Source organism: Gobius niger (genome assembly GCF_951799975.1).
Source record: "Gobius niger genome assembly, chromosome: 2".
NCBI classification, from domain to species: domain Eukaryota; kingdom Metazoa; phylum Chordata; class Actinopteri; order Gobiiformes; family Gobiidae; genus Gobius; species Gobius niger.
Window position 1 is genome coordinate 9,426,429 of NC_136853.1, and position 21,793 is coordinate 9,448,221.

At 42.9% G+C, this 21,793-nt stretch overlaps 1 protein-coding gene across 2 annotated transcripts in view; it reads left to right on the top strand.

Annotated features, from left to right (window-relative positions):
• lrrtm4l1 (leucine rich repeat transmembrane neuronal 4 like 1) overlaps nt 1-21,793 on the top strand; it is a 177,135-nt gene that overhangs the window by 74,308 nt on the left and 81,034 nt on the right. Inside the window, exon 2 of one of the 2 annotated variants that reach the window (XR_013794247.1) lies at nt 189-1,883. Coding sequence is in view for 1 of the 2 variants with exons in the window: in XM_079582610.1 (XP_079438736.1) it covers nt 189-1,816 (1,628 nt within the window). In the remaining variant the exon portion in view is untranslated. The remainder of the gene's footprint in view (nt 1-188; nt 1,884-21,793) is intronic. The other variant, XM_079582610.1, reaches the window with a different exon arrangement.

A 21,793-nucleotide genomic window follows, 5' to 3' on the forward strand; every position in this document is an offset into this window, starting at 1 on the left:
CATATCCATAACAAAAGTTGAGCATGCTCCAGATGCTAATGTTCATTCATAATTCATCACCCTGAGTTTGCATCTATATTTTAAATACCACATACCAGGAAGCATCTGTGACCGCCTTATGCTTAGGAAATGCAATGTGATTTGCAAGCCATAATGACAAACCCTTTCGTTTGTTCTTCTCCCTTTAGGTTCGCTGATGTGGTATGGGCGGCTGGCACACTTGCTTCTCCCTCTTGTGCTCCTCCTGCGTGCCCCAGCCCTGCAGAGTTTTGGAGAGCGCACATGCCCCAACAACTGCCGATGCGAGGGCAAAACCGTGCATTGTGATTCATCAAGTTTGTTGGAAGTCCCCGAAAACATCACGGTAGGATGCCAAGGACTTTCACTGCGCTACAACGAATTGCACATTTTGCTACCCTACCAGTTTGCCCATCTCGGCCAGCTCCTTTGGATATACTTGGACCACAACCAGATCTCGGCAGTGGACAGTAGAGCGTTTCAGGGAGTGCGCAGGCTAAAGGAGCTTATTCTTAGCTCCAATAGGATCACGTCACTACACAACTCTACATTCCATGGAATTCCGAACTTACGAAGTCTGGATTTGTCCTACAACAAGCTGGAAATCCTGCAACCAGGGCAATTCCACGGTCTAAGAAAGTTGCAAAATCTCCATCTCCGATCAAATGGCCTGTCAAGCATTCCGCTACGTGCGTTCTTGGAATGCCGAAGTTTGGAATTTTTGGATTTGGGTTATAATCGGATCAAAGCGCTCACTCGAACAACCTTTCTAGGCCTCCAGAAGCTCATGGAATTGCATTTGGAGCACAACCAGTTCTCACGGATCAACTTTTTTCTGTTCCCACGACTTGCCAATTTGAGATCGCTATATCTGCAATGGAATCGGATAAAAGTGGTCAACCAAGGCCTTCCGTGGACCTGGTACACCCTTCAAAAGTTGGATCTTTCCGGAAATGAAATCCAGACTTTAGACCCTGCTGTTTACCATTGCTTGCCCAACCTTCAAGTTCTCAATTTGGAGTCCAACAAACTGTCCAATGTTTCTCAGGAGGCTGTTTCGGCTTGGATATCCCTGACGTCTATCAGTCTTGCAGGCAACATATGGGATTGCAGCCCTGGGATATGCCCCCTTGTCGCTTGGTTGAGGAATTTCCGTGGAACTAAAGACACCACTATAATGTGCAGCACCCCAAAGTACCTCCAAGGAGAAAAGATCATGGATGCTACGAGGAACCATGGCATCTGCGAAGAAATAGACTATGTTTTGACGGAAACCCCATCGCCGATGTCAGAAGTCATTTCGGAAGCCACGGCCGAACCGTTCGCTCTGACCAGTGGTTCCCCCCTTTTTGTACCTACTGACTTCTATGACGATCTCCCTCCTTACCAACCTAGACCCATTCCAAACCCCACTCTCCCCGGTCACATGAGCAAGAACCCTAGAGACTCAATGTCCCGTCCGAGATCGACCTACCAGCCGCCTCCGGAATACGAACACATGACGCTACACAAAGTGGTAGTAGGTAGTGTGGCGCTATTCTTCAGCATGTCGCTCATTTTGACGATTATCTACGTGGCGTGGCGAAGATATCCGGTGGCGACCAGGCTGCTCCAGCAGAGGTCCATGGTCGGACGGAAGCGCCGCAAAAAGAGTGCCGAGCCGGAGCAGAACCTCAGCTCCCAATTGCAAGAGTATTACATGAGTTACAACCCCGCGGCCAGCCCGGAGGCGCTGGAGGTGCTCGGGAATGGCACTGGATCCTGCACCTGCACACTGTCCAGCTCCCGGGAGTGTGAGGTATGACTCGCCGCCTCGCAAAAACATTTCAAATGCAAAAATGACAATACAAAGATTCAACAATAAGGTAAATGCTTTATCCACATCATGCATTCTTCAAAATGTTTGTGAATGACACAGTTGGAGCACATGTTTTTTTCTGTGTTGCAACTCACGTATGTTTTTTGGCCATTATGCGACTCCTATAATTTAAATTGATTCATCACCTTTAATGACCGATTAATGTTTGAATGTGAAACTTGAAAGTTTTGGATAAGTTCAAGTTAACTTGGTTGTGCCAACACTCATTTTTTGCAGTAATTTTTTGAGCAATGAAGCTTTAGCATGAAATAGACCCGTTTCCTGCTCACATCATCAGTGACATAAAATAGTGGCAGAAAGTAAGCAGCGGAAAAAGATTACATTAAAAGTAGTGATCAAAAATGTAAAGTTACAACTTTAAAGTGTCGTCCTGTTTAGGTGCAAGAACAGGAGGAACAACAATATGGGCTCTGACTTGAAGTTTTATCTGATATATCCAACAACAGTTATAAATGTTGATCGACACAATGACAATAATAAACAAATTACTAGTTGTCATATCGTTACCATGACAACTAGCAACAGGTAATAGTTTAAAAACAATGACATAGGCTCTTGTCTACTGATTCATGACCTTAACAGTCGAAATCCCTTTGTTCTAAAATCTAAATGTTTGACATTGTAAAATGCAGAATGTGAATGTGTTTAAAGATTTTCATCATATTACACCCACCGTACTTAGTCAATCAAAATTGATTCTGGCATTTGGATATCTTGTATTTATTGCATTTAAGAAATATTTGTTTAATCATACTAATTTCACTTTTCTTGTCCACATTGACTACTGAACTGTCATCAAGCGTTGATGTTGAGGTCAGAGCCTTAAAAACAAATAGCAAAATTTGTGTTGGCAAGGTTAAATGAGTGAGGGTGTATTTACATGAATTCTGATTTGGCCTCATTATCGAGGTATTTTTTTTTTTTCCAAACCCGTGTATCTGCCTTTGGCTTTGATTTTATCAACCATGAATAATTAGAACTTTTTTTATAACTGAAACTAAAATGTGCATGGCTTGACTCACACCTTTTGAAGTTATAAATAGTTGTGAATGGTGCGTTGCTTGTGTATACGATGTATGCAGTTGCTAATGAGTGTTGGATAAGTTGTACACAGCGTAGCATGTACCCTCTGGGGATACTTTGTTTGTGTCTTTTAATAGAAAAACAGCATCATGTCTCAGTCACTGAGAGTGCAAGCATTATAGTCCATGGGCCAAACCCCAAAATCTGGCATATCGGTACCAAAAAGGTGGCAAAGGCTATCGTATATTTTTAAGTAGGTCCATGTCTGAGGTTTATATTTTTGTATGATAGCCTTTTCAGAGTTACAGCTTTATCATAGTTTTCAGCTGTTGAAGTGAACCACCCCCATGTCAAAAAAGTCGCTTTTGACACTGGTCTATATTTTGGTTGAGGCCATTTCCAGCCCATTAGATACTGATTTACACCATTGTATTTGGTATCATTGTAAAGAAGACATTTTCATGTTTCATTTGAGCCCAAATGTACTACACTGCAACTATTACCATGGTAACCATAGCTCCTCAAACTCAAACCTGAGGACATTTTTTCACCATTTTCATAAAAACAGTTTTACTATGTTTAACGCTGTTTCTTCAAGGAACATCACAGAGACAAATGTTTGATACTGGGGAACTCTCTAGACTCTGGGGATTCAAGAAATGTAGAACATGTCAGTACTTTCTCAGCTTAAGGCCTCACAGTGAGCCACAAAGTAAAAGAATGTCCACCTCACATGAGCCTCTCCCATTGAAATAAGCCTATATCTGCCATTAGGTTGGAACAGCTGGTGAGACTTTCTGTCCAGGAAAGGCCAATGCAACTTGAAATTAAATTCATAAAAATTACAATTATTCTGAATTATATAAACTAAAACATTATGTAGCCTATACACTGCATAAACACTCACTGACAGTCTCATTCACTTTCACTCATTCACTACTGAAACCACATAATTTTACATTGGTAATTGGTAAATAAATAAAGTTTCTAGCGATATAACATCTAGAGAGTTGTGCCGTCGAATGGCCCTGGGGACAAAGACAAAAGGGGGTTAACTATCACTAGATTTTGAGCCAAAAGCTAGGTTAGAAGCACCAAGGTGTTATACCTTACTAGAACTAGATTCTACAGAAAATTGACTCAGGGGACATGAAACAAAAAGAAGAACATGCAAATTCTGCGCAGAAAGGTCCCACATGGCCTGGGATATCAGGAACTTCTTGCTGTGAGGTGACAGCTAGACATTCAGTTACTCTTGAAACCCCTTGTACAAAAACCATTATGCTAATAGAAAAGGGTGAAGGGAATACCTCTTTATGTACGAGAAGTTGTGGAAATTGTAAGAAATTGTCCTGCATCACTCCTGCAGCTGTAGGAGATCTGGGAGAGCTGTCTCCCAGAGACACGAACTGTAGTTGGTTAGACAGTTGGTTATGCAAGAACCAAGCTTTTCCTTCAACAGTTGACAATAGCGACCATGGCCAATGGCAATGTTTTGTTTTCTTCCAACAAGACTCCGCGACCGTGAAGGGTCGAGGGAGAAAGGTGGTGTAAGAGTGGGGGTGAATTACGGCTGAGTACAGACTGGAACCACAACAGGACCGGCTTCACATCTTTTTCTCTCAGACACGGACAGTGGTTAACTCAAGTTTTTAGTTTGACCTGATAGAGCTTGTAGAAGCCCATAACACTAAAGGAACAACATGAGGCAGCACGATGTAAACAAGGAAAAGAATGTGGGTCTTGTCTTGTTTGGAGCAACACTGTCCTTGCGCCAGGTGGCCCAAAAAGTGTTGAATGCACAGGAGAGATTGCATGCCCTCAGTGGTTACTCTTAGTGCTTAGCGTTCTTCAGTCTTGAACTTTGTACACGGCACCAAGGATTTACTGTGTTACTGTACCGATTGGCATTGGCAAGTTTGCGGTCTGGGGTCTTAGAGGAGGAATGCTTTAAGTGGTCAAGTTAAAATATCTTGAGATCTAGTTCATACGTGAGGGCAGAAAGGATAGAATATGAGTATAAGGAGTACTCTTCACATGAGACAAGTCGCCCAAAGGTATTCATTCAGTCCACACTTGGTGGTAAGATAATTAACCCATGGTCAGGTCATGGAGGCAGCAGCAAAGCAGAGATTTCCAGACATCCCTCCCCACTTCCTCCAGCTTTTGTGAAGCGATCCCGAAGCTTCCCAGGCCACAAAGAGACAGTGTGTCCCAGAGCCACTTGAGATGGCTCCCCCCGATGGGAAGAAGCAGCAGCTCTATTCCGAGCTCCTCTTAGGTGACTGAGAAAACTCCTTTCGGCTGCCTGTCCTGCGATCTTGTCCTTTCGGTCATTACCCATAGGTGGGCAGAACATAGATCCATCCATCCATCCATCCATCCATCCATCCATCCATCCATCCATCCTCCATCCATCCATCCATCCATCCATCCATCCATCCATTTTATTCCGCTTTATCCGGGGCCGGGTCGCGGGGGCAGCAGTCTCAGCAGAGATGCCCAAACTTTCCGATCCACACACACCTCCTCCAGCTGTTCTGGGGGGACCCCGAGGCGACACCAGGCCAGCTCGGAGACATAGTCCCACCACCGTGTCCTGGGTCTTCCACGAGGCCTTGTCCCACTAGGACATGCCTGCAGACATGCAGAGGCAAAAACTCGGGTCTGGGAGGAGTTCGGAGGAGCCATGGAGGAGGACTATCGGTCGGCCTCGAAGAGATTCTGGCAAACCATCGGACGCCTCAGGAGGGGGAAGCAGTGCTTCACCAACACTGTTTACAGTGCGGGTGGGGGGCTGCTGACCTCGACTGGGGATGTCGTCGGGCGGTGGAAGGAGTACTTCAAGGACCTCCTCAACCCCACCGTCACGTCTTCCAATGAGGAAGTAGAGGCTGGGGACTCAGAGGTGGGCTCGCTCATCACCCAAGCTGAAGTCACCGGGGTGGTGAGAAAGCTCCTCGGTGGCTCCGGGGGTGGATGAGATTCGCCCTGAGTACCTTAAGTCTCTGGATGTTGTAGGACTGCCTTGGCTGACACGTCTCTGCAACATCGCGTGGCGGTCAGGGACAGTGCCCCTGGATTGGCAGACCGGGGTGGTGGTCCCTCTCTTTAAGAAGGGGGATCGGAGGGTGTGTTCCAATTACAGAGGAATCACCCTCCTTAGCCTCCCCGGTAAGGTCTACTCCGGGGTGCTGGAGAGGAGGATCCGGCCGATAGTCGAACCTTGGATCCAGGAGGAACAATGCGGTTTTCGTCCTGGTCGTGGCACACTGGACCAGCTCTATACCCTTCATCGGGTGCTCGAGGGTTCATGGGAGTTCGCCCAACCAGTCCACATGTGTTTTGTGGACTTGGAGAAAGCGTTCGACCGCGTCCCTCGTGGTGCCCTGTGGGGGGTGCTCCGGGAGTATGGGGTCCGGGGCCCTCTGCTAAGGGCTGTCCGTTCCCTGTATGACCGCAGCAGGAGCTTGGTTCGCATTGCCGGCAGTAAGTCAGACCTGTTCCCGGTGCGTGTTGGTCTCCGCCAGGGCTGCCCTTTGTCACCGGTTCTGTTCATTACTTTTATGGACAGAATTTCTCGCCGCAGCCAGGGGCCGGAGGGCGTCCGGTTTGGGAGCCTCAGGGTCTCATCTCTGCTGTTTGCGGATGATGTTTTTCTGATGGCTTCAACGAACCAGGACCTTCAGCTGCTCTGGGGCGGTTTGCAGCCGAGTGTGTAGCGGCCGGGATGGGGATCAGCACCTCCAAATCTGAGGCCATGGTTCTCCACCGGAAAAAGGTGGTTTCCCCTCTACAGGTCGGTGGGGAGTCCTTACCTCAAGTGGAGGAGTTCAAGTATCTCGGGGTCTTGTTCACGAGTGAGGGACGGATGGAGCGTGAGATGGACAGACGGATCGGTGCGGCGTCAGCAGTGATGCAGTCGCTGTATCGGTCTGTCGTGGTGAAGAGGGAGCTGAGTCGGAGGGCAAAGCTCTCGATTTACAGATCGATCTGCGTTCCCACCCTCACCTATGGTCATGAGATTTGGGTCATGACCGAAAGAACAGCCTCCTGAAGTGCCTCCTGAAAGTGCACATTGTCGTTGTGTCCTTGGGCAAGACACTTCACCCACATTGCCCCCAGTGTCTGCGTACATTGGTGTGTGAATGAGAGTATGAATGGGTGAGTGGATCCTTGCTGTAAAGCGCTTTGAGTGCCTAATGTAGGTGGGCAGGGTCACTGGGCGCACCCTCCGAGATCGGGTGAGGAGCTCAGTCACCCGGGAGGAGCTCGGAGTAGAGTCACTGCTCCTTCACGTCGAAAGGAGCCAGCTGAGGTGGCTAGGTGGCATCTGTTCCGGATGCCTCCTGGTCGCCTCCCGCGGGAACATAGATCAATCAGTAAATCAGCTGCCTCTTCACCACAACAGTCTGATACACCGATCACTGCCGATGTCGCACTGATCTGTCTATCGATCTCACGCTCCATCCATCCCTCACTCGTGAACACGACCCTGAGATACTTGAACTCCTCCACTTGAGGCAAGGCCTCTCTACCGACTTGGAGAGGGGAAGCCACCCATGGCCTCGGATTTGGAGGTGCTGATACTCATCCTGCTTCACAGTCGGTTGCAAAACCCCCCAGGGCAGCTGAAGGTCCTGATTTGATGAAGCCAACAGAACAACACCTGAGATCCTGGGGTTCCCAAACCGGACACCCTCCGGTTCCTGGCTGTGTCGTTAAGTTCTGTCCATAAAACTAATAAGTAAACTTTTGTTTAGTCATTTATACAGCAAACTTCATGTGCACAGACTCAATATGCCTGGGAAGAAAATAAATTAATTACACAACCTAAAAAAAATAAAAATAAACTCAAATATGTTAATACAGCACGTCCACACACACAAAAAAAAAATTCATGTACAAAGAACTTAAAATAACTTCAGAAAAGCTGGAGAAATTGCCTCTGTGATTTAGTTCTGGATGAGGCTAAACTGTAGTTTTGTGTTGACTCTTCATGTCCTGGTTATAATCTATAACACCTCACACCTCACCATCTTTATACTACTATATTTGATTTATTTGTAATGAAATAAATCAACTTTACTGAAATGACCTTACAAAATTATTTACTTTATTAATTTGCTAAGCAGTAAAAAGGGTGTTGTTCAAACGTGTGGTTTATGGCAAATTCAGCTTCAGAAAAACTTTCTACAGCAAATAAATTAACAACTAATTTTGTATCTAGTGTAAAAATGATATTTTTGGCATAACCATGTGGTGTCTACAAAGACAAACTTTTGGAATTATCTTGGATTATTGAGACATTTTAGACAAATGTACAGGACTATGTATTGTAGTGAAAGAAACAGAATGGCATTGTGTGTATATAGCATATAATATGATAAATATCTATAATATATAAAATAGGTAAACAACTTTTTGCTAAAAATACAGAACTGTTCTTCTCCACAAATGTAGTTTCAAGTTGCATTGGCCTGTCCTGGACAGAAAGTCTCACCAGCTGTTCCAACCTTAGAATGGCAGATATAGGCTTATTTCAAAGGGAGAGGCTCATGTGTGGTGGACATTCTTTTACTTCGTGGCTCACTGTGAGGCCTTAAGTTGAGAAAGTACTGACATGTTATACATTTCCTGAATCCTCAGAGTCTAGAGAGTTACCCAGTATCAAACATTTGTCTCTGTGATGTTCCTTGAAGAAACAGCGTTAAACATAGTAAAACTGTTTTTATGAAAATGGTGAAAAATTGTCCTCAGGTTTGAGTTTAAGGAGCTATGGTTACCACGGTAATAGTCACAGTGTAGTACATTTGGGCTCAAATGAAACATGAAAATGTCTTCTTTACAATGATACCAAATACAATGGTGTAAATCAGTATCTAATGTGCTGGAAATGGCCTCAACCAAAATATGGACCAGTGTCAAAAGCGACTTTTTTGACATGGGGGTGGTTCACTTCAACAGCTGAAAACAATGATAAAGCTGTAACTCTGAAAAGGCTATCATACAAAAATATAAACCTCAGACATGGACCTACTTAAAAATATACGATAGCCTTTGCCACCTTTTCGGTACCGATATTTGGTCTGGCCCATGGACTATTAGTTTTAAGAAGAACTTTTCAGAAAAAGACAAAATAAATGCATATAAGTACGTAAAAATCAACATGTTGCACAGTGGCCTTGTGTAGCCCACAGCAAGATCTTTTGTGATTTGGTCTGTTAAAGCTGGTTTCCTCTTTCAAACAAAAAACACAAAAAAAGCATCCAGTGGTTTAAAGTTTGTTGCGTCAGCGATCAGGTCTTAGATGATATACAGTGAGAACCATATGTTTCCATTTACTTCATAAACAAAGACATTTTTTTTGTCACTGTCTGACTTGAAACCAAACTTCTTTCTTCTTTTTTTCTTTTTTTGGTCAATTAGAATTTTAAAAAATAGTTCTATTTGTCAAATTTCAGAAGAATGAGAGATAGAATTTTCGACACAATTTTTTAATTACTTTTTACAAAAATATACAGTTTAAATGCAATTCTACCAAATCTGAATGGAATGTACAGTGGCGCGAAAAAGTAAGTTTCTCCCATTTCTGCCTAAATTGGTCACTAAATGTGGTCTGATCTTCATCAAAATCACAGGAATGATTGAACAGTGTCTGCCTAATACCAGCCATACATTTTATCATGTTTTTATTGGCAGTAACATATAAATATTCACAAGATGGTGTGGAATAAGTAAGTACACCCTTAGATTTAATAGCTGGTGAACCAGTCCTGTTTACAAAACTAATGCAGTTGATCGGTTTCTGGTGTGAATGGTTGAGGTCATGCCACAGCATCTCAACCGGGTTTAGGTCAGGACTTTGACTGGGCCTTTCCAGAACGCATATTTTATTCTTCTGAAACAATTGTGAAGTGGATTTGCTATTGTGCTTTGGGTCATTGTCTTGTTGCAGCACACAAACAGCCCCACACCATGATTCTCCCTGCACCATACTTCACAGTGAGGATAGGGATTTAATGTTGATGTGCTGTTCATTTTTCCTCCGTATGTTCCTTCCAAACTATTCAACTTTGGGTTTATCAAACCACAGAATATTTTGCTTGTAGTGCTGTGGAGCATCCAAGTGCTCTTTCGCAAACGTGCAGAAATGTTTTTTTAGACAGCAGTGGCTTCCTCCGTGACGTTCTCCCATGAACCCCATTCTTGTTCCATGTTTTACGTATTGTAGATGTGTCAACAGAGATGTTGGCATGTTGCCAGTACATTTCTGTAAGTCTTTTGCTGACACTCTAGGGTTCTTTTTTACCTCATTAAGCATTCTGCACTGTGCAGTTGGAGTCTATGCAAATGTGTCTTTTTATGAGGTGTATGTAAACATAAAATGATGTCAATAATCTGACATGTAAACAGCTCATTGAAATAAATTAATCCCAAAGACTCGGCTCCCTGTAAGAGCCATAAATCCGATCACCAGCACAGTATGCCGGGTTGTCTCTTCTATGACAAAAAACAATGTCATTCATTAGAAAAGCAGACACATCCTCGCATTTTCAGTGATGAGCAACTCAACATATTTGATAGATTCATGGCAACCATAATGCAATATTCAAGTTGAAGTATGAAGTGGAGAAAGCCAGCTCTGTGTCGGTGTGAAGTTGTTCAGTCAAGCGGGAGATGTGTTGAGTGCTAAAGCATTACCAGATCAACATGCAGGTCAGTGGAAACCAAAGCAACAAGTTTGTTGTTTGACAACCGTGGAGACGACAAACCTCAGAGTTCATTATCAGAAAATGTGTTTGTTGGCTTTTTGAGCCTTTTGCTCATACAGTTTGAGCTTTACAGTCTTGACTGCCAGGATGTTTAGACACTGGCGGCGGCGGTGAGAGAGAGCCCTATAAGTGATTGAGAGGTGACCGATGCAGAGACAAAAGTACTGCTTTTATGACAACTGGCTGACAGCAGCCCCCCCCCCCCCCCCCCCCCCTTCCTCAACGCCCGACCCGCGTAAATTTGTACACAGCACTTTTTGGTTTTGGGGTTTATTTACTGATTTATTTGGCTATTACCTTACATAACACAGCAGACTTTCACAAGTGTCTGTCTCCCTCACTTCCCTCTCTCCACTGGGAGTGACAAAAATATGTTGCAGGGAAGCGGCGGTAAGCTGCGTCCGACACAGGTTTATTTTTAGATCATACAAAACTGTCGACTTGTTGACCTCGTGAGATTGTGCATATGAGGCTGATTGACAAATAAATAAAGAGCGATATGAAGCACAAGATGCTGAGACGGTTGATGTGTGTGCTCCCTCTCTTTGAGCACAGCCCTCAAGTGCTGCTGAAGGGCAAGACACGATGAACAAAAGAGGGGCATGTTCATTTCGGATTCGATTGATGAAAAATAGGCTAATACATTTGCAAAACGTTTTCTTTTCTATCAGACCAGTGTGGTATGCTCATGAAGTTTATTGGCACAGAACCAATGATAAGGACCAGGGGAAAGCGTTGGATATACAAAATATAATGTAAATAAGCAAAAGGCAGAGAGAGAAAAGAGCACTCCAGGGGCATGTTCTTAATCGGATATATAGATGAGAGTTAACAGCGTTCATAAAAACTAGCAGGAGAAAGGTGGCAATTCGGTCGCTACTCATTTTACACATGCTGTTTTAACTTATGGGCAACATTTTCCTTCTGTAACCATAGCAACCTACAAAAAGTATTGTTTTTCTCAAAGCAATGATTCGCAGGCCGGTTAAAAAATAAAATAAACTGAATGTGGATGCTCTGTATGTTAGTCATAGCAAGTGTGATTATAAAACAAAACAGAAGAGACAAGTACTTCTTGTCCATTAAAGTGGACTTATCATGCATAATTGAGGCTTAAGCAGAGGGGTTATAAAGCGTTTCAACCGTAGAGGAAGAAAAAACAGGATTACTCAAAACCACATGAATAAAGCTAAAATACTACTAAGGAATGTTTTTGACAAGGGAAAGATGTTAACATGAATCAATGCTAAAAAAAAAAAGAAAAGATTACCCGTCAGTTGAGTTGAACCATTGGCACTGAGGGATTGATTACACGTCTGTCACCTTTGGGGACGATAAAGAATAGACCAGTTTATACCCTGTTATGAACTATTTGTAAAATACATTCTATTTGAATTTTGACCATGTCCAGAAGCACCAAGTCTTACACTTTTTCCGCTACATACAACACCTCAAATGACCACCCCCCCTGCCTCGGTCTTAAATATCAACCACCGTAAAAATGTTCCTTATCAAATCTCCTTATGAAGCAGTTTCATTCCTGGCAAAATACAAACACATTCAAATGTGATATTTGATTAAATACAAGCTCCGAGCTGACAGTGCTGCAAGTCATATAAATATTAGCCCATTTACCAAAGTCAGGCCATTGCTCCCACACATAAATCTACACAATGCTGATGATTAAGCGGTTTGAGATTTTACCTTTTTATTCTCTTGCTTTTGTGCCAAAGTGCCCCCTTTTAAGTTGCGGTCAAATGATAGAAGCAAGAATGCGGGTTGTGCAATTTCAGAAGGAACACTTTAAGTAATGACGGAGAACTTAACAAGCTTCACAAATGTGCAATTTGAAAATGATGACTGTGAATTTACAAGGTCAAAGATGATCAGGCAATCACTCACTCAGCAAGGACTGAATCCATAAGTAAAGGAGCTCTCCAGTGGCGCAGTTCTGTCCGGCAGTGGCTACTAAAGTTTGAACACTCAAAGGCAGAGCATGCGTGAATCAAATTCAATAATAGAGATCCTGCAGCAAGCAAGCCAGCAAGTGATGATCAATAGTGTTTGCGATAATTAGCCATCTCTGTTTGCCCAAGTCACCATTTATTATACAATATGAATCTAAAATAATATAAAAGCATGAAGTAGTGCAGAAAAAATCTATGTACTGTATCTATGTGTGACGTCGTGGGGGAAACAAAGCTGACACTCAGCAGCTGTTTTTAGCTGAACTTTTTAATAGGAGTGACAAAGTGTTGTGGCCTTTCATGGAGGGTCAGCGGTTAGAGAGCCTGTCAATCATAGATTTAGGCTTCAGCTTTTTATCTGTGTTTAACAGTGTGGGTAAAAATATGACACCTACCCCTGTGTTGTCACATGGATCATGGCAATTTTTTTGAAAAATAAAAACTCTTTGGAGCCAGGCTTTTACGTTGTGAGGACTAAAGAATAGTGCTTTCCTCGCCCATCAGGGACAACGAATGGAAACTAGCTCGAGGCACAGTAGTACAGTGGTTAGCACTCGTGCGTCACAGCAAGAAGGTCCGGGTTCGATTCCCACCAGGGACGGGGCCTTTCTGTGTGGAGTTTGCATGTTCTCCCCGTGTCTGCGTAGGTTTCCTCCGGGTACTCCAGTTTCCCCTACCCCTGAAACATGTACAATAGACTGTACATGTCAGACTGTACAATAAGACTGTGAAGTAACGCCGACTGTAACAAGTGAATTTCTCCTTTGTGAGATCAATAAAGGTTTATCTTATCTTATCTTATCTTATCTTAATAGCTGAATCCTCCAGCCAGGTGTTTCTGACCACCAGCCTAGCTGCACATCATGGAGATGGGTCCCCGAGCGCCGGCCCACGCTGGCTGCTCACTGCTCCTACAGGTCACCACAGCGGCATTGAGGATGGGTCAAATGCAGAGAATGAATTCCCCTACAGGGATTAATAAAGTATACCTTGACCTTAACCTTAAGGCTATAATCCGGCGTGGCGTGTTTACATGCATGAGTCCCATGTATGTTCTTCAACATGCACTGTCCTGACCAAATAAACCAATAAATAAATATAACTGACCACATAAACCTTGTTCTCATTGGGGATAGAGGGTGGTGCAGCACAATCACCATAGGTGTTCTTTAGTTGAACGGCTGCATGTATTCTCTCTCTGCCTCTAGAATAACAGCTCTGAAATGACCTGGTGTCAAACGTGACGACGAGGCCATGTTTGATCGGGTGACGTGTTTAATTTTAATAGGAGCGCAGACCTCTCGGCACAGATAGGAATGGACAGAGTAAACCTGTTTAATGAACACTGTGTGGGTTGTAGGGATGGGCGAGCATGTGCGGCTTGAGCGTGCATGAGGGTGGATGGGCGCACGGAGAGCACGGATCATGCGCTGTGGAATAGTAATGAGGTTTGGACAGAAGTGAGTGATTGGACTGGAAAGGACCTGACTTTGTTCATTTGCAGCCGGCGTTTTTTTTACAGATATCATTCCACACGCTTCATGCTAATTTGGTTTAGTTTATTTTGGGGCCAGAGGAGGTTATTGTTTGAGAACTTGCTCTTAGTCACGCTCCTGGCAGCAGCTTTCAGTGTGACTCGCTACAATGGCGCTGTTCTGAATCCGTCTCCTCACAATTGGTGTATTGTCGTTTGCTTCAAATTCCGAGCCCCCCTACAACACAATAATTGGGCTATTTTTGCTAGCTTTTTCTCTTCGACTCCCTACCTCTCTGACTTCCTTCTCTCCTTTCTTTCAATCAGGACTATGTGCAGTTTGTGGCACATGGGCATATATCTGTAGATACAATCACCCTAAAAAAATAAAAATAAATAATGCGCCTTTGAGATACACTGGATTGTGGAAACATACAAGAGCCCTGAAACAGACTGACAGAATGCCAGTCAGAATGATCAGTTTGTGGGTTCAAAACATCTTTCTCCAGCTAAACACAGACACAACTGAAAGCATTGCCTTTGGTCCACAGAAACAAAGAGAATGTGTTTTCAGTCTTTCTCTCAAAACAAATGTAGGAGTAATCATTGACTCAGACCTGAACTTAAGCAGTCACATCGAAGCAACAACACCAGCAGCAGCTTTCTACCATCTGAAAAACATTCCTAAGATCAAGGTGTTCTGTGTAAACCAGACTTTAAGCAAATAATCCACACATTTGTCTCCAGCACGTTAGACTACTCTAACAGCCTGCTCACTGACAGCTGCAGTACTTCCAGAACGCTGCTGCTCGAGTCCTGACAAGAACTTGCCTGGCCTGCCAGACACTCCTCCTTTCTGTTCAAAAGAAGAACCATCTGGACAGCTCCTCACAGCCTATCATTTCACCTTTTACCCACATCGGTCGAATAACACACAGAGAAGCGGGACTTCATTCCCCCATGAGGCGGAAGCCGTCACCACACTATACCCAAACAATAGAGATGGCGTGTGCGGGAGTGATACGATGTTTTCTTCTGCTCTTTCGTCTGTTTTAAATCATAAAAAAAAATGTAATCCCTAAAACCGGAGCAAGAAACAGCGTTCGAAGCTTTCCTCGTAAATAAGGACGTTTTTGGAAAGGCTTCCTGACACTTGTTGCTGCGACGTATCTAGCATTGCTCTGATTGGTTGATGCCATCTGTCAATCACGCCCACTGGGAAATCGTTGAGATCATGCTGCTCCCAGACTATATGTCTTTGAAATATCTATGAAAAAGCATGTAGTTTGGCAGGCCAGGCAAGACAAGAACCAGGACATACAACCATATTAGTCCAGTGCTTTGGTCTCTGCCCCCTGGCTTCCTGTCGCTCAGAGAATAGATACTTATTACAAGTACATCTCTGACATCTTAGAGTCGTATGAAAGATCCTCAGAGAGGGGTTTCCTGCTGGTTCCCAGAGCCAATAATAAATGTTATGAGGTTGCGTTTCAGTTTCGTGGAGATCATCTACCATCAACAACACTGTAAATGCCAACTCATTGCACTTACTTGGGATAAGTTGTAAACCCGATGCATAATTATTACGCCCAATGTTAAGCCATGATTACTAGTAACGCTAGTATGATTAAGACGGCTTTCACAGTATTCATTGCTTATGATACAAGTTCTGATTACTAGACATGTTAGTACTGACAACTGGGAATTCCGAGCACTGATTACTTTTGTTACTTAAATATGGCCTTAACCTGTACTATTATGCTTAGTACTGGTTAATGGAATATTCTAAAACCATGTGCTGGGTAAAGAGAAAAGCAAGTCAAGCCAATGTTAAGCCTATATTATTAAAAACTGTCAAATCCTAGTAAATGGGACAGAATCTTATAATGGATACTTTAGATTGAGCGTGAGCACAACAGGACGACAAATAATCATTACTGGCATCATGTAAAGTTAGTAATTACTGGCAAAACCCTGTTATTGGAGCGGAAACATGTTGCTGTAAAACGGAAAAGCAATTAATCACAATTTTCTCTTGAAAATGTACTTCTTACATGGAATAGTGGGTAAATGCTGAAAATTTCAGGTCTCCTAGTAATTATAACACTTTATTTCAATCGGAATTTACAGTGAATGGGCGAAGACTAATTGTTCCAGATCTGTATCTCCCATTATTTTTAATGCTAATAACAAAACAAAAACAAAACAACTATTTTTGTGGCAATGAGTCCAAAGATCTAAAATAAGGGCATGTTCACATCCGATGATTTGCTGGACTCGATCCACTTAGGTCATCCACGTCAGTCATTGGTCTGGATCGCTTTCACAGAACGCAAAAATAGCACTCGTCAGCGGGGGAAAGTATATCAAAGATGGCTAGAAACATGGAAGTAGACTTTTATATTCTCTGGACACGCTGGAGATTTATGTGAAATCTGTGGTAGAGTTAAAACTATGTTAATGCAATGTTAGCAATACATTTAGGCCCACATATACTTAATATGCTCCTAATCCTCTGATTTGTAGTGATGTACATGCTCCTGTTAGATGCGCATTATATTTTTCTGCCTCCTAGGCCATTAGAAAGAAGTGCACTCAAGTGTACTCAAACACGGCTGGAAACTCTAAAGGAAACCGCCATGTCTTTATGTAAAAACTATTGATGGACGTATCTATATAGTGTCTTTACAAGCAAAGATATTCTGATTCTGAATCACTGTCACAATCACTGCTGGATGTTGTTGCTTGTTTCATAACGTATAATCCAAATTTCATCATCAGCAAACAATTCCCTTTTCCGTTTCTGTCTTGCTCAGTAAACTCTGGCTGGTGGCGCACTTGAGGTGTTTAATAATGGAACAACCCAGCATCAGCCCTGCTTGGCTTTGATGAAAGTGCCACCACGCCGGCCGCCGCAGCTGGCTGTGTCTTTCATTGTGTCCAGCTTGCAGCGACAGCAATCCTCCGGAAAGGGCGGACTGACAGAACAAAAGGCAGGCGAAAACATTCCAGCACTTTGGCTATATGGATCACTGAGGTATTGCTGAGCTCAGAGGGGGAAAAAGAGAGTCTCACAATTTTAGCAAACGAAATAACAGTTTTGGTGGTTAATGTTTATTTTTGAGAAACGCTTTTCTCTGGTGGCACAGAGATTTTCTTTTTCCTGTGACGCAGTAGAACAAACAACAGTTCATTGTTCCACTGTTTGTGAGGTTTCATTACAACATTAGAACGACCTATAGTTTCAAATTGAGGCGGTGGGCAAATTCCATGGTGGTAACTCTGGTAACTGTCCAACTGCAATTGTTTCTGGTCTCAAAGTTCATTGGGCCTCATTCATGAACATCTTCCAAAAAAAAATCTTAAAATCTGTACTTGCGAAGGCAGTGTCTGAAAACACATTCTCTGTGTTCTGAGGTTGGTGAATGCCAACGTGGAAGCGTGTGCCTGTTAGCACTAATTAGCATAAGTCACCACCTCATTCACCATAGATACAGACGGCATCTCTGGAATCGCCCATATATGGTCCATCCATTCATCCATCTTCTTCCACTTGTCCGTTGCCGGGTCGTGGGGGCAGTTGTTGGAGCTGCCCAAATCACATTGCACCAGCCCCTATGGCTCCTCGTGCAGGTGGTGGGTCCACAGAAGGACGGCCTCGCGATTTAACGGGCCTGTTAGTCTCTCATAAGAGGCTTCTGAACCGCTCTCTGTCTGACCCGTCACCTAGGGCCTGTTTGCCACTCCCATGGCAACAGGCCCTAGGTGACGGCCCCTACCAGGGGCATGAAGCCCCCGACAACAGAGCTTGATCATGGGGGTGCTCAAACCCCTTTCTCTAATTATTCAACAAGTACTTCATACATGTTAGCATCATGCTAATGCCAACGCTAGCTGGCGCTTGCTATGACTGCGTTTTTTTCACTCCTACAGAACAATCTGCTGTGAGAAATTATCCATATGGACCCGATTTACACTGGACTTTATTTGTATGTGATAAATAAGTTCATATTCCACCAGAAAATGGCTAAAAAGAGTGAAAAATTGTGTTTCCCAAAAGATTCTATTTTCCCCCTTGGCGAGGCCACGCCCCCTTCTATGACAAGATGCCGTCTGCATCTATAAAAGGACATGAAGTGCCGTGTGCAACAGGCAGCCAGAGGAGCATGCCAATGGCCAAACGCAAATTCAAAACGAATAACCCAGAACACCTCAAAAGACACACCTGAATCTTTGGGCATGTGAATTTGCATTAATTACAAACTGATCAAATAGATATAACCTGTATACCAGTCCCTTAATCAGGCACCCCGCCCGTGTAGGTCAACGAGGAGAGCGCCCAATTTGTAAACACAAGGCTGCCAGATCGAGACCGAAGCTCGTCTTCATCAAATAACGTTAATGCAGTGCGAGTTTAGAGCTATTTATAAATGGTGGCATTAAAAGGTTTTAGCAGTAGCCTAATTAATTACTTTACTTGCTATTAATAACACTGCAAGTGGGATTTCTAATTTATTTCTGACAAACAGGGTATCTGTAATCAGAGTGAATCTGTGGCAGTATTTAGGAAGGTTAGTGTTAGAGCTTTTTGAACTGGTATTTGTACAAATAAAGGGGGCAAATAACGCCTTTCAGACTTGAGGACCAGCTGTATACACGGGGGTATGGAGACGACCAGAGAATTCCAATCATTTTTGTATGGTGTTCCTTCATTGAGTTATATCTTTACAGTTTCAAGCACATTTCTGTGTCAAAGTTGTTTTTCATGATTTTTAATGTTTATGTCATCCAAATACATAAAAAAATATACTAAAAAATATACCCCCTTTGGAAAATGTCACTCAAAAGACATAAAAATGTAAGAGTTATGCAAAAAATAAAAGTACAAAAGCACAAAAATGTGCTTGTGTGTGGTTAAGAGTTCATTATATGACTCAGAATGTTGAGTTCCTTGTGTGTACAGAACTGAAGACATTTTTAACACATTTTGTGAATGCCAAAAACTTTCCAAAGAAGAGGTGAAGAGGTTAAGAACAAATGTGTGTGTCATGAATAAGGCCCACTGTCTTCTCTGTCAGCACATATAAACTAAGGTCCAATTATTTTCTCTGAAAGCGTTGATACTACTCAAAAATATAAGCATGACGTTGGCCAGTAGAAAGGACTTTCTGCTATATAGAATAAAATAAATACAGTGGGTTTGTGAATCCAACCGCAATCAAACCATGATGAGGTACAACATTTGTCAAGTTTCTTTTTGGAGACAAAAATGATCTTTCTACCATATGTATTGTATTGGCCCCTGCCCTCCGGCTGAGATTATGACAAAATCTAATTCCAAAACCTGCACAATGCCAACACTACCAAGGAACTAAATCCTGGGCTCAGCATTCAAGCTTACTCCACACACTTCAGAAGTTAGACTAGTAATGACCTAGTTTAATCAAGATTTTGATTGAACACAACTCCACAGCACATATCTTTGGCATTTATCTGAAATGCAGGTCCCTTGAGAAAGGGTCTGGGGTGAGGGAAGTCTGGGAGTCCCTGCTAGACTGCAGCTTCTGCGACCCAACCCCAAAGAACCTGTCAGAAATTAATCACCCACAGCGACCAGGGCCAAGTGAGCTCACAGACTGTAGGAATCTCTCAATAGGTTGTGTTCACATGACTTCACAACATTCTAAAGAGCCTATAGTTTAATATTCAGGTGGAGGGCAACTGAATATTCTATGGTGGTAACTATAGCAACAGATTTCTAGTCTTACTTTATTGCTAATTTCTCTGTAATTCTTGGGCCAATTCACATGAAACAAAAACTGTCACAAAGTACTCTCTTTCAGCTAGTATGAACGATGGTCTAATTATTCCCTCATAAAGGTGTCCAACAGTGGAGACAATATTCAGAAACATGAGTGTGATGTTGGTCAGTAGAAAGGACTTTCAGCCATAAGAATAACGTGGCAGGTTTGTGAATCCAATCACTGTCCAATAATGAGGGAAAACATTTGGACATTTTCTTTTGGGACATTTCTTTCAAAAACTGTTTATCTCCCATTGAATTGTACTGGCACTTGCACTCCAATTGAAATACAGTAGAATTCTAGAACAGTTCTTCAACAGTTTTAGAATGCGCTGATATCATAATCTCAGATGGAGGGCATGGGCGAATACAACTCTATGGAAGGAAGACAGTTTTTGTAAGAAATCACCTAAAAGAAAAATCTTAAAAAGGGTTTGGGGTTAGGTTATTATTTGGTAGTGATTGCATTCAGAAACTGCTTTTGGACACCTTTCAGAGAAAACAATTGAGCCAAAGTGTATGCGTCCTGACAGAGAAGACAATGAACGTTGAGACAGTTTTGGGACAGTCTGCCGGTGATGAGATGAATGAATGCAGCTGGTATGTCTTCCAGGTTGAATTCGCGCATAAGCTTTATGACAAAAATAATTGCAGTTTGGCACAACCTCAATTTTAAGGCTCTTTTTTTTTTGGCTCTATAGGCTCTTTAGACTGTTGTTTAGTTCAGAAACCACAGAAAACACTTTTTCTACGAAACGTTTGTTATTGGATATTTCTGTCCAAAGTAAAAACATTTATCCTCTGTGGCCAAGGTTCAGTGAGGTGCTGTGGAGCCCAGAGACAGTGAGCAGGTGAACCGGGATATGCAATCACAGTTGCTGATGGTTCCAGGGGCAGCGGACCCCCGAGCACTGCCAAATGCAGTTATCATTTATTCCAGGTGATTAGGCCTCTGCTCGGCTCCATGCTGGAGGCAAGCCTGATGAGACAATGGTCAGAATGAATGGATGGCCACAATAACCCAGCGGAAGCTTGGGTTTGCGGATGACTGCATGTTTAGGTAAAGGTATAGTATATGCATCTACTATAAGTCTAGAAGTGCTTTGATTGTGATATGGACGAAAAGCATCTCAAGACTTTTGTTTGAAATGCTTTACAGTCATAATGTGAAGCAGCATCTGATCCCAAGTCATTTTTATTTTGTGATTTGATGGAAAAGGCCAATATATAAGGGCCACATGGAATTTTCTGATGAGTATTGGGTGAGTCATACTCTTGACTGAACTTGCTGATTAAGGACAATGTGTCCCCAACATGCTTACAAGGATCTCGGGATATACGCAAACTTTTAGCAGGGGATACTTTGAATAATATGAGATCAAAGTGGACATTAACAGTTGATTATTGTGGCTTATAACCTGCTTTGACGGCAATGCAAAAAGACTTCAATTTCAGGCTTGGTAGCTTTCACATTTAATGCTTTGTACAACTAAAAATAGAAAGGACAAATGGTGTACTACCTCCGGAAACAGGTAGCAAGCCGGCCACCCAGGGAAGCTTTGAGAATTCTGTATTTTAGTTCATTTATTTTTCCTATGTCATTAGCATTTAGTCATCAAACGTCGCAAATTATAAGCAATCCAGATTTTCAGATGCTGTCAACCCATCAACCTCATTTAGATGATGTAGTAACCTGGTTGGTGCACATCTAATGGCCACTAAGCATCATCTAGTAATTTGTTTATTCTGGAGAAGCTTTAGAAATGATTTAAATGCCATGAAACGGACATTCTTACCTTGCCATAGTAGGTACTGGCTTCACCATTCCAGACCATGTGGGGAGAAAAAGCTCTA